The sequence below is a fragment of the Onychomys torridus genome, chromosome 2, assembly GCF_903995425.1.
Source record: "Onychomys torridus chromosome 2, mOncTor1.1, whole genome shotgun sequence".
In the NCBI taxonomy this organism is placed as follows: Eukaryota; Metazoa; Chordata; class Mammalia; order Rodentia; family Cricetidae; genus Onychomys; species Onychomys torridus.
In genome coordinates this window covers 131,607,991-131,624,356 of record NC_050444.1, presented here as the reverse complement: position 1 = coordinate 131,624,356, position 16,366 = coordinate 131,607,991, and the positions used below count along the sequence as shown (strand labels likewise).

General features: G+C 41.6%; 1 protein-coding gene and 1 non-coding gene across 2 annotated transcripts in view; both read right to left on the bottom strand.

Annotated features, from left to right (window-relative positions):
• Positions 1–16,366, bottom strand: part of Eif2b3 (eukaryotic translation initiation factor 2B subunit gamma) — a 73,555-nt gene that overhangs the window by 55,455 nt on the left and 1,734 nt on the right. The window contains exons 2-3 of the mRNA XM_036178601.1: positions 13,120–13,277; positions 7,634–7,779 (exon numbers count right to left, since the gene is read on the bottom strand). Coding sequence (XP_036034494.1) covers positions 7,634–7,779; positions 13,120–13,277 — 304 coding nt within the window. The remainder of the gene's footprint in view (positions 1–7,633; positions 7,780–13,119; positions 13,278–16,366) is intronic.
• Positions 8,633–8,739, bottom strand: LOC118578928. Its single transcript, XR_004944318.1, has one exon. It is a non-coding gene; the product is annotated as a U6 spliceosomal RNA (small nuclear RNA).

The window sequence follows — 16,366 nt, the reverse complement described above, 5'->3', positions numbered from 1 at the left end:
AAAACTCACCACACTAACACCTAGAAAGAACTCAACAAATAACATAATGATATACCTCAAGGTCTTAGGAAACTGAGAATAAGCTGAACCGAGAATCAGTAGATGAAAAACGGACATCAAGAGAACAATTTAAAGAATCACCAAGGGGATGGTGAGATGGTTATGAGCATCTGTCCTTTAGAGGCCCTGAGGTGGCTCATTAATGGCCTGTAACTCTAACTCCAGGGGATCTGATGCCCTCTTCTGGCCTCCAAAGGTACCTGCATATATGTGGCGTGCGCCCCCCCCCCAAATAAAAAACTATTAATTAAAAATACATAATGGGGCTGGGCAATGGTGTTACATGCCTTTAATCCCAGCACTCAGGAGGCAGAAACAGGTGGATCTCTGCACACAACAGGGTTTCCCTATCTGACATTTATTCATTTAAGGTGTTCTTTATACCAGACCCAGAGATAGCTCTAGTCCAAATTCTAACACACAGAAAAGGGTATGGTGGTGCACATCTTTTATCTCAGCATTTGGGAGGCGGAGGCAGGTAAAGCTCTGAGTTCGAGGTTAGCTTGTACACAGTGAGATCTGGTATACCAGGGCTACAGAGAGACTGTTTCAAAAACAAAGTCTGATAGACCGAGATAATGATACCCCACTCTGTTTGTGTGTGGTATATGCACATGTATGTGTATATAGGTGTGAGCTCAGGTAGAGGTCAGGGCTCAATGCCAGGTGTCTTCCTGACATACAATCCCTTACTGAACCTGGTGCTATTGATGTGGATAGGTTAGTCAGCCAACGAGTTACAGGGGTCCACGAGTTACACTGTGTCTGCCCTCCAGTGTTGAGGGTTGCAGTTACATTCTGCTGTGCCTGGCTTCTTACATGGGAGCCAGGGATCCAAACTTGGGTTCTGATGCTTGCCCAGCAGGCACTATACTGGCCAATCTACCTCCACACCTAGCCCTATGATACAACATTTTCCATCTCTTTTACAAAAAAAAAAAAAAAAAACAAAAAAAAAAGAAGACACCAAACTTGGTTGTAAGAATTCAGGGAAGGGCTGGGCAGTGATGGCGATGGTGCATGCCTTTAAGCCCAGCCCTTGGGAGGCAGAGCCAGATGGATCTCTGTGAGTTCGAGGCCAGCCTGGTCTACAGAGTGAGATCCAGGAAAGGTAATGGAAAGATCTTTCATGCTCATGGATAGGTAGGATTAACATAGTAAAAATGGCATCTTACTAAAAGCAATCTACAGGTTCAATGCAATCCCCATTAAAATCCCAACACAATTCTTCACAGATCTGGAAAGAACAATACTCAACTTCATATGGAAAAACAAAAAACCCAGGATAGCCAAAAGAATCCTGTACAATAAAACAACCTCTGGAGGCATCACATTCCCTGGCCTCAAGCTCTACTATAGAGCTACCGTAATAAAAATAGCTTGGTAATGGCAAAAAAACTGACATGTGGACCAATGGAACCAAAGACCCTGACATTAATCTGTACACCTATGAACATATAATTTTCGACAAAGCAGCCAAAAGTGTACAATGGAAAAAAGAAAGCATCTTCAACAAATGGTGCTGGCATAACTGAATGTCAACATGTAGAGGACTGCAAATAGAACCATATCTGTCCCCGTGCACAGCACAGAGAAACTGTCTCAGAAAAACAAAAAACAAACAAACAAACAAAAAAAGAATTCAGGGAAGGCTCCTCGGAAGAGATAGGTGTATGTTATGAGTCAGAGGAATTCCTTGGTCATGGTAACAGAATGCTTACTAACTTTACCCAGATAGTACGGAACCATTCGACTAGTCATCTACATTTATCTTACGATTCAGAGTAAGATAAGCCATCTTAACAGAAGCTTCCAGATGTCAAAGTCAAATAGGATGCTTGTTACCCACCGATGAAGTTTGTGATGACAGTCTATGCTCTCTATCAAAATTCCTAGCTTATATCAGTCCCCACTACCCTACAGCCCTTTGTTTCATGAAAGGGCTCCTCACAAGGAAAGAAAACACTCAAGCTTAAAAACAGAGTTTTACAGTTTTCTGGCTTATCAAATGAAATACAGGGCTGGAGCAGTCCCACCCCAGAGACCAGATTTCTATCCAGCAGCAACGGGAGAGACAATGGAATGGAAACATTTCAAGCTGTGGATCAATGAGATTAGCACAAGTGAGGGAAATGTTCTACTGTGCATTCTTAAAGTGAGAAGAAGAAAAAGGAAAAAAATAACACTAACAGCCAGGCAGTGGTGTGCACACCTGTAATCCCAGCACTCGGGAGGCAGAGGCAGGTGGATCTCTGTGAGTTCGAGGCCAGCCTGGTCTGCAGAGCTAGTCCAGGACAGGCTCCAAAGCTACAGAGAAACCCTGTCTCAAAAAACCAAAAAAAAAAAAAAAAAAAAAAAAAAGAAGCAATCCTTAGGGATATACTGCAGCTCACCAAAGCATTCATCAGAAGAAAGTTTACCGCTTACAAGAAGTCTTAGCAAGTCAGGACCAAGTTCTCAGATCCTCCCTAGACCAAATTATACTTACTTTTTCCAAACAGATAGAAATCTGACAAAAACAGAACCTTGGGCAAAATGAAAGGTTCCAGGAAAGATTGACAGAGATTTGTAACTTGATAAGGACATCAAACACTCAACTGAAAATAACTTACCTTTAGCTTTTTACACATCTAAAAATAGAATGTTTTTTCAATTTTTCTAATAAGCTGTCTCAGGGGATTTCGTCGTCGTTTGTTCTTTGTTGTAGCATGTTTGCTGTTTCATAGCACTTATAACAACAGTCCTTCTTCTACATCAAAGGATTTAAATAACTAGATCTCTAACAACTAGTGCGCTGGGATCATTACTCCTGCTTTCTGGGTTGTGAAACTGAGGCAGAGCAAATGAGGTTTGCCCGCGGCTGCAGAAAAATTCCTGTGTAGGTTAAACAGAGAATTACCAACTCTGCCACTTTTAAATTAAGAGAAGCAATGAGACCTGTAACATAAGGTAAATGCTTAAAACACAGGCTACTCTACTATAGATCTGGTCTACTTAGGCCCTCAAATACTCCTCACTAGCCTGCTCTAGAACACTTATGTAAGGAATAACTGAATTTGGTTTCTTTCTTTCTTTCTTTCTTTCTTTCTTTCTTTCTTTCTTTCTCTCTCTCTCTCTCTCTCTCTCTCTCTCTCTCTCTCTCTCTCTCTCTTTCTTTCTTTCTTTCTGTAGCCGAGGACCAAACCCAGGGCCTTGCGCTTGCTATGCAAGTGCTCTACCACTGAGCTACATCCCCAACCTGCCGAATTTGGTTTCTAAAGGGCAAGAAGAGTGCCAATGACCTTAGAAAGGCAAAAGGCTCAAATGCAGATCCGGCCCACTAGCCAAGGAGTCACTCGGTTTTTATACGCTGAGCACAGACTGCACCCCTACTTTGACAGGCTTGTCGTTCATATGCCCTTAGACAGAGGATAGTCTTTCTATAATCCTCAAATCCCAGCTGGGTATGGTGACATACACCTGTAATTCCATCACTTGGGAGGTAGGAACAGAAGGATCAGGAATTCAAGGTCACCCTCAGCTACACAGCAGTTGGTGTGAAGGACCAGACTTCTCTTCACTGAAGAGAAACATACAAAGAAACAAGGGTTTCACACTTGCAGGTCAGGATTCTACGTGAGTGCTACTAGATACTACTAATTTTTTTTTCACAGAGATCTGCCAGCCTCTGCCTCCTGAGTGCTGGGATTAAAGGCTTATGCCATCTTGAGACTGCTAATTTTTAAATGAAATTTACATTTTGGGAAGTAGGAGCAATGGGTACAAGTATATAACAAAACTCTGGGATAATGTCAGGCATGGTACTGAACTCAGAAGGTTAAGGCTGGGAGTCAGAGGCTAGCCCAGGCTAATGACAAGATTCTGTCTCAAAAAGCCAAAACTCAAAAGCAAAAGCAAAACCAAAGACCTCTCAAGGACAGGATCTAGCTTTGGATCAGCACCCAGCCAGGTATGCGCTTTGGAGTAGGTTATTTAAGCTCTCTAAATAGAGAAGGTCAAGTTTCTAAAGCAAATTCATGTTGTCTATCTTTCAAAGTGGTTGTGTGGATTAGAGATCCAGATCTAGGTATGAACACTCTCTCTTGAGATCTTCAGAACAAATGTTCTGGTTAACCCTATGGAAAATAAACTTTACATCCTGTGACCATAATTGGCTTATAAACTAATTCTACTTCAGGGCAGTCTCTAAGAACAGGTATTAAATTTCCAAAGTAATAAATTTACTTTCTCAGATATACTGTTTACTGTGTGAAATGTAAGTATCCTGAGAGGTGCTCAGGCAGGTCCCAGGCAGAGCTGTGTGAAGAATTAGCGGTTACTACAGAAACAGTCTCTGTTGTTGTTTTCAACCCCACCCTCCCATTTCTTATGAGTAAACAATTAGCTGTGAACACAGTGCAGGCCTTGGTTGATTTCAGTTCCCCTCCCATTTTCCACCTGCTGGATCTCTCCCTGAAACAGTTTATTCTTCTTTTTTTAAAGTTTTGTTTTAAAATTAAACCTTGTCAGGTGTGGCAGTACATGCTTGAAATCCCAGAACTTGGGAGTCAGCGACAGGAGGATCACCACAAATTTGAAGCCACCTTGGTCTCTACATTGAGTTACAGGCCAGCCAAGGAGAGATAGCAAAACCATGTCTTTAAAGAAAGAGAGCCGGGCAGTGGTGGCACATACCTTTAATCCCAGCACTCTGAGTTCAAAGGCAACCTGAGTCTATGTTGTGAGTTCCAGGACAGCCAGGGCTACACAGAATAACCCTGTCTCAAAAACCCCAAAACAAACAAACAAACAAAAACCCAAAATCCAAACTAAAAACAAACAAACAAACAAATCAAACCTTAATTAGGCTTGGGGGTGGGGCATGTATTGTTATTTAACTGATATGTATTCTTGGTAAATTTCCAACAAATATAAACATGTGTAAAAGTTAAAGTCTCAGACATTTAAGGGTATCCTGGGGGAGATCTTTACATAACATGGGTTAAAAATAGTCTCAGGTTTTTCCTCACACCTCCACCATCACAAACTCCCACTCTTTGTGGTGACCCAATTAGAAGTAAAGCTTTCCTGACTCATCAAGCCGATACATGCCGCACTTCCAACAGCTCCTCTAGAGGGCGCCTGGTACACGCCTGACTTCTCACGAATTCCAACCCACCCAACTACTGTACTCTCAAATAAAATCACAATTTCCACTGGGTCATGTGCTATCAGGCTGTACCCAGAACACAGAATCGTTCCAATGCTTTGGTTACTGAATGCATCAACCAAGACTCTGGCACTAATGCATGCTCTCTCTCTCCCTACACTCCAAACAGCACTGGAGCTTCCAAGAGGCACTTTCCCCAACTGTAAAACGGAGATGAGGGATTGGGAATTTAGCTCAGTGGTAGAGTGCTTGCCTAGCAAGCACAAAGCCCTGGGCTTGATCCTTAGCTCCACAAAAACAAACAAACAAACAAAAAAAAAAAACCAAACAAAAACTGGAGATGAAGGTACAAGCACCCCAGAGTGTGACTGGGTGGGGTAGGGATAAAGGAACCTGCATTTAAAATACTTACTATGGAGGATTCTGGTGTTGGAAAACTGTTGGATTAGATCATGTAGAAATTCTGGAAAATTAGCTGAAACCTTAACTGGGGTTTTTAAGGATCAGAGTCACAGATGTGGTTAGAAGTTGTGACAAGGCGGAGTTTGAAGTAATAAGCCTAAGTGCTGTGGATATCACTCTGTATAAATAAAGTGCTGACTGGCCAGTAGCCAGGCAGCAAGGATAAGGTAGGCGGGACAAGGAAGAGGAGAAGGCTGGGAACAGGAAGGCTGGGAGGAGATACTGCCAGCCGCTGCCATGAGAAGCAACATGTAAAGACACCGGTAAGCCACAAGCCATGTGGCAAAGTATAGACTAACAGAAATGGGCTAAATATAAGAGTGAAATGGGCTAGACAATGGTAGGCCTGAGCTAATGGCCAAGCAGTTTAAATAATATAAGTGTCTGTGTGATATTTTATACGTGGGTTGTGGGACCGCGGGGGCTTGGTGGCACCTGGAGAGAAGCTCTCCAACTGCACCTGAGCATGAATGAGGCCTCAGAGAAAGGGAAGGCTGTGGGAAGGGGAGACGATCTCAAGGAAACCTTTCTTGTTTTAGTGTGCTTAGTGTGAAAAAAACTGTAAAAAGTTATAACCATCTCAGAATTCTATAAAGTCTAAGTCATCACTCAAGAATAAGGGTGAAATAAATTTTTCAAGCATGAAAATTCTCAAAACATTACTCTTTCATGTATTTTGTTTAAAAAGCCAGCTAGAGAGGAGGGAATTGCTGGTTCCCCAGAGGATTATCACATGGGGAACAATGCTCCCTTTGGAAAGACAGATTCTGAGAGCGAGGCAATCCGGGGTACATCCTCCAGCATCAGGATGGCAATTTTGAAGAAAGCCTCAAAACAAAGCAGAACAGCACTGGGAAGACGACTCAGGGGGTTAGCATGCTAGCCTCACAAGCCTGACCTGGGTTCGATCCCTGGAACCCACACAAGAAGCCAGACAGCTGGAGTGGCACCAGCCAGAAATCCCAGCACTGGAGCGATGTTCCCGGGCTGTCGGGCTGAGGGAAGCAGTGCAGCAGCCAAACTAAGAGCCTTGCCTCATTAGGGCGGCACCCAGGAGCCACAGCAGAGCGCTCTCCTTTGACTTTCACAATCACACACACACACACACACACACACACACACACAAACACACACGGAACTGATTTTTAAAAGTAATTCTTATCCTTTTGTTGTTGTTGTTGTATTTTGAGGCAGGGTTTCTCTTTGTAACAGTCCTAGCTATCCTAGAACTCACTGTAGACCAGGCTGGCCTCTAACTCAGAGATCCACCACCTCTGCCACTAAAATGGCTCTGCATCAAAGGCGTGGGCCACCACCACCTGGCCAAAGATTTTATTTTAAGCCAGGTGCACACCTTCAATCACTGAATTCGGGAAGCTGAGCCAGAATCACCATGAAGTCAATGCAAGCCTAGACCACAGAGAATTCCATTCCAGGCTGGGCTACAAAGTGAGACTGTGTCTCAAAAATGGATATATTGTTACTTGGAAAGCAAACTATATTGACTAAATTTCTAAATCTTTACTAGTAATCAAACCAAAGAGCAGTTGAAGAATAAATGGCAACAATGGATGTGATATAAGGATATATTAAACTAACTTTGTCGGTACAAGCCTGTAATCCTAGCACTTGGGAAGTAGAGGCAAGAGAATCAAGAGTTTAAGGTCATCCTCAGCTATATGAAACTGTCTCAAAACAAACAAAAAATAAAATGTATTTTTTAAGTCTTAAAGACTAAGGCCAGGTAAGGTGGTACATGTCTTTAATCCAAGTACCCAGGAGACAGAGGCAGGCAGATCTCTGTGAGTTTTCGGCCAGCCTGATCTACATTGCAAGTTCTAGGCCAGCCAGTGCTATCTAGTAAGACCCTCTCTAAAAACAAAGTTTTTTTGTAAACTATAATTTTGCCAAATATTATATATTATCTTCAATAAAAATAAAAGGCAATAAATAGTTTTTCACCTTAAGTTTTGGATATATGCGGCGTAGAGAATCTGCAGTTCCCATGTCATCCTCATCAGGAATGCATATAATATCTAGTTTCATTTTCATCTTGAATTCTGTGCAGAGAGCCTTTTGAACATCTTTGGTTGTAATCACAATGACTTCTATAGGATGAAAGAAATAACAGACAAATGCAGAAATTCATTCACTGAGACAATCTCGATTGGTCAGTCAAATGTGCTCTGTTGTAGCACATGCTTGCAATCCAGTACTCTAGAGGTGGAGACAGGAAGTTCAGGAACAAGGCCATCCTCGTCTACACATCACATTCAAGACCAGCATGGGCTAATTGAGAACTTGTCTCACAAATTCAAATTCAAAAATAATAACTGCTAATATTACTGAGCCTTTTCAAGGTGTTTTGTTTTTGTTTTTTAAATGGAAAACCAGCTTGCATTTAACTGTGATATGTTAAAATTATACAAGTTTTTTTACATCTGCCCTCTCACTCCATATTTAGTCTCTGAAAATGACAGGACATTACCAATCACAGGTTGAATGGGTTAATAATGCAGTTCCTACATGCAGCACCAATATTCTTAATAACTTCATCTTCAGGGTTAAGAAGCTCAGCCCCTCTGAGCATTCTGTGATACAGTGGCACTTGTCCAGAACTCACACCATCCTACAGTCAGAGAACTTTAAATGTACCCGTGAAAACAGCTGTTTCAAGGGGAAGAAAGAAAACGACTAAGAACCAGCCAGTTCTGTGCACTCTCTTGAGGCTCCTTTTCTTCCCCTTCTTTCCTTTTCTGCAGCAAGGCATAAGGCCAAACCTGCCTGAGTCACAGGAAAACCAGACAGTGAGGAGGGAGGGACTGGAGCAACAACTATGGCCTTTACCTCCCACAACCAATGCCTCGGCTTCACAGGAAAACAGTAACAACAAATTCACAAAGTAACAGTTAGATTACAAAACCCATTCATCCAGGGTGCAGGAAGGCAGGAAAGAGGAAAAAAAAAGTAGAATGCTTCACAAATTTGCTTGACATCCTTATGCAGGGGCCATGCTAATCTTCTCTGTATCGTTCCAATTTTAGTCCGTGTGCTGCTGAAGCAAGCGCTGTTTTAAATTTTGTTTTTCAAGACAGGGTTTCTCTGTGTAGCCCTGGCTGTCCTGGAACTTCCTCTGTAGACCAGGCTGGCCTCGAACTCATAGAGATCCACTTCCTCTTCCTCCGCAGTACTAAGACTAAAGGCATGCTCCACTACACCTGGCTGATTTAAATCTTTAATATAATTATTTTATTAATTTCTTAGAATTTCATACATGAATATATTTTGATCATATTTACCAACTCCTCCCAAATCTATCCTCCACCCCGTATCACTACATTAAAAAAATGTGTTTGTGCACACTCTCATGTGCATGCTTGTGCATGTGTGTGGGCACACTTACTACAGCACACTTGTGGAGATCAGGACTGCTTTGTAGGGTGTGTTCTTTCCATCCAGCTTTACTGGGGTTCCGGATTGAACTAAGGTTGCCAGGTAGCTTTTACCTACTAAGCCATCTCACTGGCCCTCACCTTGTTTTAGATGAATGCTTTCAATTAATTTTTACAACAATTTCACTTGGAAAGTAAGAACATAGGGGATGGAAAGATGGCTCCACCATTAAGAGCATTTGCTACTCTTACAGAGGAATTGGGTTTGGTTCCCAGTACCCAAATAAGGGCTCACAACCACCTGTAACTACAGTTTCGGGGTACCCAACACTGTCTTTTGTAGGTATTGTGTGCATGTAGTACATACACATATATGCAAACAGACACCAATATATATATAAAATATAAAAACAAAACTGGCCGTTGTGGTGGTGTATGAATTTAATCCCAGCACTCAGGAGGGAGAGGCAAGCAGATCTCTGTGAATTCAAGACCAGCCCAAAGAGGCTGGGGATTTAATTCAGTGGTAGAGCGCTTGCCTAGTAAGTGCAAGGCCCTGGGTTTGGTCCTCAGCTCTGGGAAAAAAAAAGACCAGCACAGGTTACATATGAGTTCCAGGTCAGCCAGGGTGATGTAAAGAGACCCTATCTCAAAAGAACAAAACAAAGCAAAACAGAACAAAACAAAACAAAAAACAAAAAAATCACTCCCCAAACTAACAAAGCAAGCAAGCAAATGATGCTGGCATTCCAAAGATAAACTAGATACAGAAAAAAGACCACAAAATCTTCCTTGCCATTAATAATAGAATAAAACAATCTTTGAGTAATGCTAAGATCAAGCATGGTTGAAGCAGAGTACACCAGATGCTCAATTGGCAGGTATTGTGGAGTACATTTGTAATCCTAACTCTCTGTAGGCTGAAGCAGGAGACTGCTATAGGATGTCTTTCTGTATGCTGTGAATATGTGCTGCTCCCATTGGCTAATAAATAAAGCTGTTTTGGCCTACGTCAAGGCATCTTAGAGGCAGGTGGGAAATCCAAGGAGAGAGACAGGAAAGATACAGGCAGAATGGAGATGACGTGAGCCAGCCACCCAAGGAGCTGTAATAGGATGCAGGTAAAGCCATGGAACACATGGCAATACATACATAGATTAATAGTTATGGGTTGAGTTAAGTTATAAGAAGCTTGCCATAGACTATACAATTGGTAATTTATATTAAGCCTCTGAATGATTATTTTATAAGTGGCTGAAGGACCTCGGGGCTGGGTAGGACTGGAGAAACCTTCCAGGAGATTATGAGTTTGAACCTAGCTGGAATACATAGTGATTTTGAGGTCAGCCTTAGTTTTACCAGGTGGTGGTGTAGGCCTGAAAACCTAGCTATTTGGGAAGCTGAGGAAGGAAGATTATAAATTCAAGATCTGTCTGACTGCAAAATGAGTTCAAGGATAGCTTTAGCAACTTAAAGAGCGATGGTGGGTATAGCTCAATGGTAAATTGTTTACCTATCAGTCTTGAGGATCCCAGATTAGTTATTATAAAACATAAATTTTATATATAATATATGTATTCATATACATACACACATTGTATATTTGGAGAGAGAGAAGCAGGGCCGGTGAGATAAAGAGTGCTTACTTGAGCCCAATGACCTGAGCCCATACAGAGGAAGGAGAGAACTACTGACTCCTAAAAACTGTCCTCTGACCTCCACACATGAGCCACAGCATGTGTGAATACACATACTTAGGTACACACACACTAAATAAGTATACACAGAATGTTAAAAATTCTACATTTAGGGCTGTGGATATAGTTCAGTTGGTCTCTATATGCACGAAATCATGTATTCTACCCCAGCACTGCATAAAATTTAGTTTGGTGGCACATGTCTATAATCCCAGAACTCAGGAAGTACATGTAGGAGGACTGAGGTCATCCTCTACTACACAAATTTGAAACCCTATCTCAAAAATTAATTAACTGTCAGGCGGTGGTGGTGCACGCCTTAAAGTCCAGCACTCGGGAGGCAGAACCAGGAGGATCTCTGTGAGTTCAAGGCCAGCCTGGTCTACAGAGCGAGATCCAGGACAAGCACCAAAACTACACAGATAAACCCTGCCTTGAAATGAAATAAATAAGTAAATAAATAAATAACAAACCTACAAAGTTACTAAAGGAAAGTAGGATATCTTACTCCATTTTTCTAGAGATAAGGACCCTTTTGGTTTTCCAGGCTGTCACTGAACACAGCCTCGGCCTCCTTAGTAGGTAAGACTATGAGCTTATATCACCACCAGTCAATAATAAGCTATTTAAAAATGTACTAGAGTATCCAGTAAATTCCTAAATCTGTAAGATGGGCCTCTTAAAAACAATAGCCAAAAAAAAAAAAAAGTCTATAGGGCTGGTAAGCTGGCTTAGTGCTTGCTGCCAAGCCTGACTCTGAGTTCAACTTCAAGTACCCACATGATGGAAATTCTCGAAGGTTGCTCTTTGACCTACATTTGCGCACCCATGCCTATACTTCCCCAAAAGTATGGGAAGATGGGATTTAGGGGCTGGAGAAATGGCTTAGTGGTTAAAAGCACTTGTTGCTCTCAGAAAAACAGGGTTTAATTCCTAGCACCCACATGGCAGCTCACAACCATCCATAATTTCAATCCCCTTTTATTATTATTATTATTATTAATTTTTGGCTTTTTGAGACAGGGCTTCTCTGTGTAGCCTTGGCTATTCTGGAACTCCATTTGTGGACCAGGCTGGCCTCAAATTCACAGAGATTCTGCCCGCCTCTGCCTCCCAAGTGCTGGGATTAAAGGTGTGTGCCACCCCCACCTGGCCCATAACTCCAATTCCAAGGGATCTGACACCCTTTTCTGATCTCTTGGGCACCAGGCATGCACTCGGTGCACATAAATACATGCAGGCAAAAACATTCATACTCATAAAATAAAAGAAATAAACCTAAAAAAAATATTAAAACAAATAATAAAAAGGGTTTATTTTTATGTGTGTTATGTGTGTATTTCTGTGCATACATATGAAGTGCCCTCAGAGTCCAGAACAGAATACCACATTCCCTGAAGCTAGAGTTACAGATCATTCGTTGTGAGCTGTGAGGTCTGAGCTGCCATGTGGGTATGGGGAACTGAACTGATTTTCTTTCTTGGGGCTGGAAAGATGGCTCAAAGGTTAAGTGCACTGACTGCTCTTCCAGAGGACCTGGGTTCAATTCCCAGCACCCACATGGCAGCTCACAATTGTAACTCTAGTTCCAGGGGGTCTGACATCTTCACACTAATATACATAAAATGAAGTTAAATAAAAATTTTAAAAAAGAAAAGAAAATCTTTAAAATAAATCTCTTGCAACCGATGTCATCTAGACTATGGCACAGAAGTGTTTGTGGGTCTCTCTAACTCTCACAGATAATGACCCCTCTTACAGCAGTCTGGGCCCTGGGTTCTGGCACCTGATCTGTTGCATTCTGATTCATCCATCCTACTTAATGATACCTCAAACTCAATATAGCCAAAGATCTACTCATTATCTCTGTTCAAACCTGTTCGCTGTCTCAAATTCTGTTTCTCATTTAATGGCATCATCTAATCTGACCCAAGAGAGAAGTAAGCAAAAACTTTTCCTACCTGATTTTAAGGAAGGTTTTAGAATTCAGTGCCTGAGCTGGCTTTTCAATCTTCTGTTCTCATGCTTAAAGTATTACTTAGCACATCACAGAGTCCCAGCAAGTACTGACAACCAGGCAGTTAGATTCCCAATCTTGTCTTCCTGATATCCGTACAGGGCCCATCTTGGATCACCGTGGAGAACCCCTCTTTAACAGCAATATTTAGCACTATGTTCTCATGTTTTCCCATATAGCAAAAGGGCACCCTGGGTCCCCGACCTCAGCGTCTGGTCTCCAGCAGACCTTAAGCCCTAGTCTACTCCCATCTCTCCTCTTTCGCTCTCATAATGCGGACAAATGATTGGGGTCAAACACACTCAACGTTTTATGACTGCATCTATCGCCGGCACAGCTCACCTTCAAATCCAACACGCTCAAGCAGGTTCAGTGGGTACCAAATTAAAGGCTTGTTTCCAACTGGAAGCAGAGGCTTGGGGATGCTGGAAGTCAAGTCTGTCATCCGAGATCCCCCACCAACGGCCATTACTACAGCTTGAAACTCCATTTTTACGAAACTGCAAGCACAGGAGGGTGGGGGAAGAGACGCAACACAAATCAAATGGTGCACAGCACAGTTTTGATTTTATTTACATGAGTAATCCCCACTTAGACCAGAGGCATCACTTCCTGTTTTCATTACCAGAGTATGAAACACTCCTTAGCTGCAGTTCAAATGCCATCTTTCTCATCTTCTCTAACCAACACGAGATAAAGTAGAGTAATATAAATTTAAAACATCTGGCCCTTGCCCTTGAGTTGTTTAAGAAGATACAAGTTCAAGTGCCAGTGGTAGTGGTGTATGCCTTTAATCTCAGCATTCAGGAGTCAGAGGCAGGCAGAACTCTGGTCAACATAGGGACAGCCAAAACAATATAGTGAGAACTTGTCTGAAAAACACAAGCTTCTCCCAGGGTCTAGCTGGAGAACTGTAGTTCCCACCCCTCATCAAGGAAACTTCCCTTCGTAAAAGACTCAGACCAGTACAGAAAACCATAACTGATCAAAACAGAGTTGTGGAGCCCAGTCCCAACTAATAGCTAATCCTGCAGCTAAGGATCAGGGATCACTAAGGAAGACAGAAAGACGGGGCAAAAAGACAGGGACAGGAAGTTTGCTGTGGGATCCTGTCTCCTAAATATACCAGAGATGCTACACCCATGAAGTGTCATCAACATGGCTGCCTACACAAACCTGAACAAGGATGACACCAATAGACACACTAACATCTGAGAGGGAAAGCCAAAAGGCCTCAACCCTAGACAAAACCACAGGCAATTAAAGAGTGTTGAGGACAGAAGAAACAGCACACACCAGTTGGTTATCAATACCACACGATCAGTCCTGAAAACATACAAGTAACATTATATGGATTGAGCAGGCTGTATTCATATATTAATACTCATACACACAAAACAAAATTAAAGAAAAAGCCATGAATTTAAAAGAGAGCAAAACGGGCAAAATGGTTGAGTTGGAGGGAATAAAGGAAAAGGGAAAACAATGTAATTATATTATAATCCCCCACATGAAAAGTTATAACCCCCCTTCAAAAGAAGATAACAAATTCAGCAAATTACAATATATTGCCATAGTACAATGAAAAGGTGTATCCGATACAGTGAACAGAGTGAAGAGAATACTTAAGTCTTCCAAAATACAGGGAGGTATTTACAAAATCATTTCTCAACCAGTGGGTCTTGACCCCTTGTCAACTCTCTATCTCCAAAAATATTTACATTATGATTCATAACAATAGCTAAATTAGTTATGAAGTAGCAACAAAAATAATTTTATGGTTGGGGGTCACCACAGCATGAGAAACCGTATTAAAAGGGTCCCAGCCTCAGGAAGGTTGAGAAGCACTGCTTTACAGGAAAGCAAAGATGGGTCTGATTCTGAAGATGTTAAGAGTTACCAAGTGGATTTCTAACATACGGACTCTTACTCCTTGAAAACATCTGGACATCCAAAAGTATAAAGCCACCTGAAGACTCGCCCAGTAATTCAGTCCTACTCTAGTCTTCTCATAAGCTCCGTCACAGAGCACTCCCTAAACACAAACGAAGGCCGATAATGGAACTTACTCTTGGAGGAAATGATCCAAATTGTTAATTCCCTTTTCCAAAGTCAAGATAAGAAAATAAAGCCAGGCGGTGGTGGCGCATGCCTCTAATTCCAGCACTCAGGAGGCAAAGGCAGGTGGATCTCTGAGTTCAAGGCCAGCCTGGTCTACAGAGTGAGATCCAGGACAGCCAAGGCTACACAGAGAAACTGTTTTGAAGACAAAAAAAAAAAAAGTAAGAAAATAAACTATTTAACCTTGAAAGGTCAAGAATCCCTACTAATTAACACCTACCTGGAGGCTGGAGAGACGGCTCAGAGGTTAAGAGCACTGACTGCTCTTCCAGAGGTCCTGAGTTCAATTCCCAACAACCACATGGTGGCCCACAACCATCTGTAATGAGACCTGGTGCCCTCTTCTGGTGTGCAGACAGAACATTGTATGTGTAATTTAAAAAAAAAATCTTAAAAAAAAAAAACAAAACACCTGGAGATGTGGGATTGGGATGCATGATGTGAAATCCACAAAGAATCAATTTTTAAAAATATTTATTTATTATGTATACAGAAGAGGGCGCCAGACCTCATTACAGATGGTTGTGAGCCAGCATGTGGTTGCTGGGAATTGAACTCAGGACTTCTGGAAGAGCAGTTGGTGCTCTTAACCTCTGAGCCATCTCTCCAGCACAGAATCAATTAAATTTTTTTGTTTTTTGTTTTTTGTTTTTTGTTTTTTTTTTGGTTTTTTCGAGACAGGGTTTCTCTGTAGCCCAGGCTGGCCTTGAACTCAGAGATCCGCCTGCCTCTGCCTCCCAAGTACTGGGATTACAGGCATGCGCCACCACCGCCCAGCTTAACATTTTTTTTTTTCTTTTTCAATTAAGTTTTAAAAAAGTACAAAATACAATGTTCAGGAAAAAAAATCTAACATCAAATTGGCAAATGTTTTACATTTATCACAATAATATTCAGTCCTAGACTGCACACATGAATATCTAAACCACAGAATTTAATATTCAGTATGCCCAGGCCACAAAGTAAAGGCTCTTGAGCAACTTTAAAGTATAGTCATTTCAATTTCAAGAAACACTGCCTCAGACTGGAACTTAACTTTGGTTTAACAGAACTCCCATCACATTTGATATTATGAGAAGAGGAACAGATCCTCCGGAGTCAAAAGACTTGAGTCTGAGTTCCCTCTCACAGGTGATATGACCAAGGTTCAACAAAACTCCTTGCTTCTTAGAACAGGGTGTAATGTCCATAGATGGTGGAATCAAACTAAGTGTGAATTCCAGGATATGTAAACTAGCATAAGCTAATTTCTATGCTTTGGCCTTGTTTGTTTTAGAATATTTAGAATAGAGGTGATTATGATTTTGATTTCACTAAACTGTTGAGATTAAATGAGGGCTCACTTGTCTAGTATGTATGAGGCCTTAGGTTAAATCTCCAGCACAGGAATTTAAAAAAAAAAAAAAAAAAAAAAAAGTAATTCAGTAATTCTACATAAAACATACAAAGTAATGTCCATCCCATCACA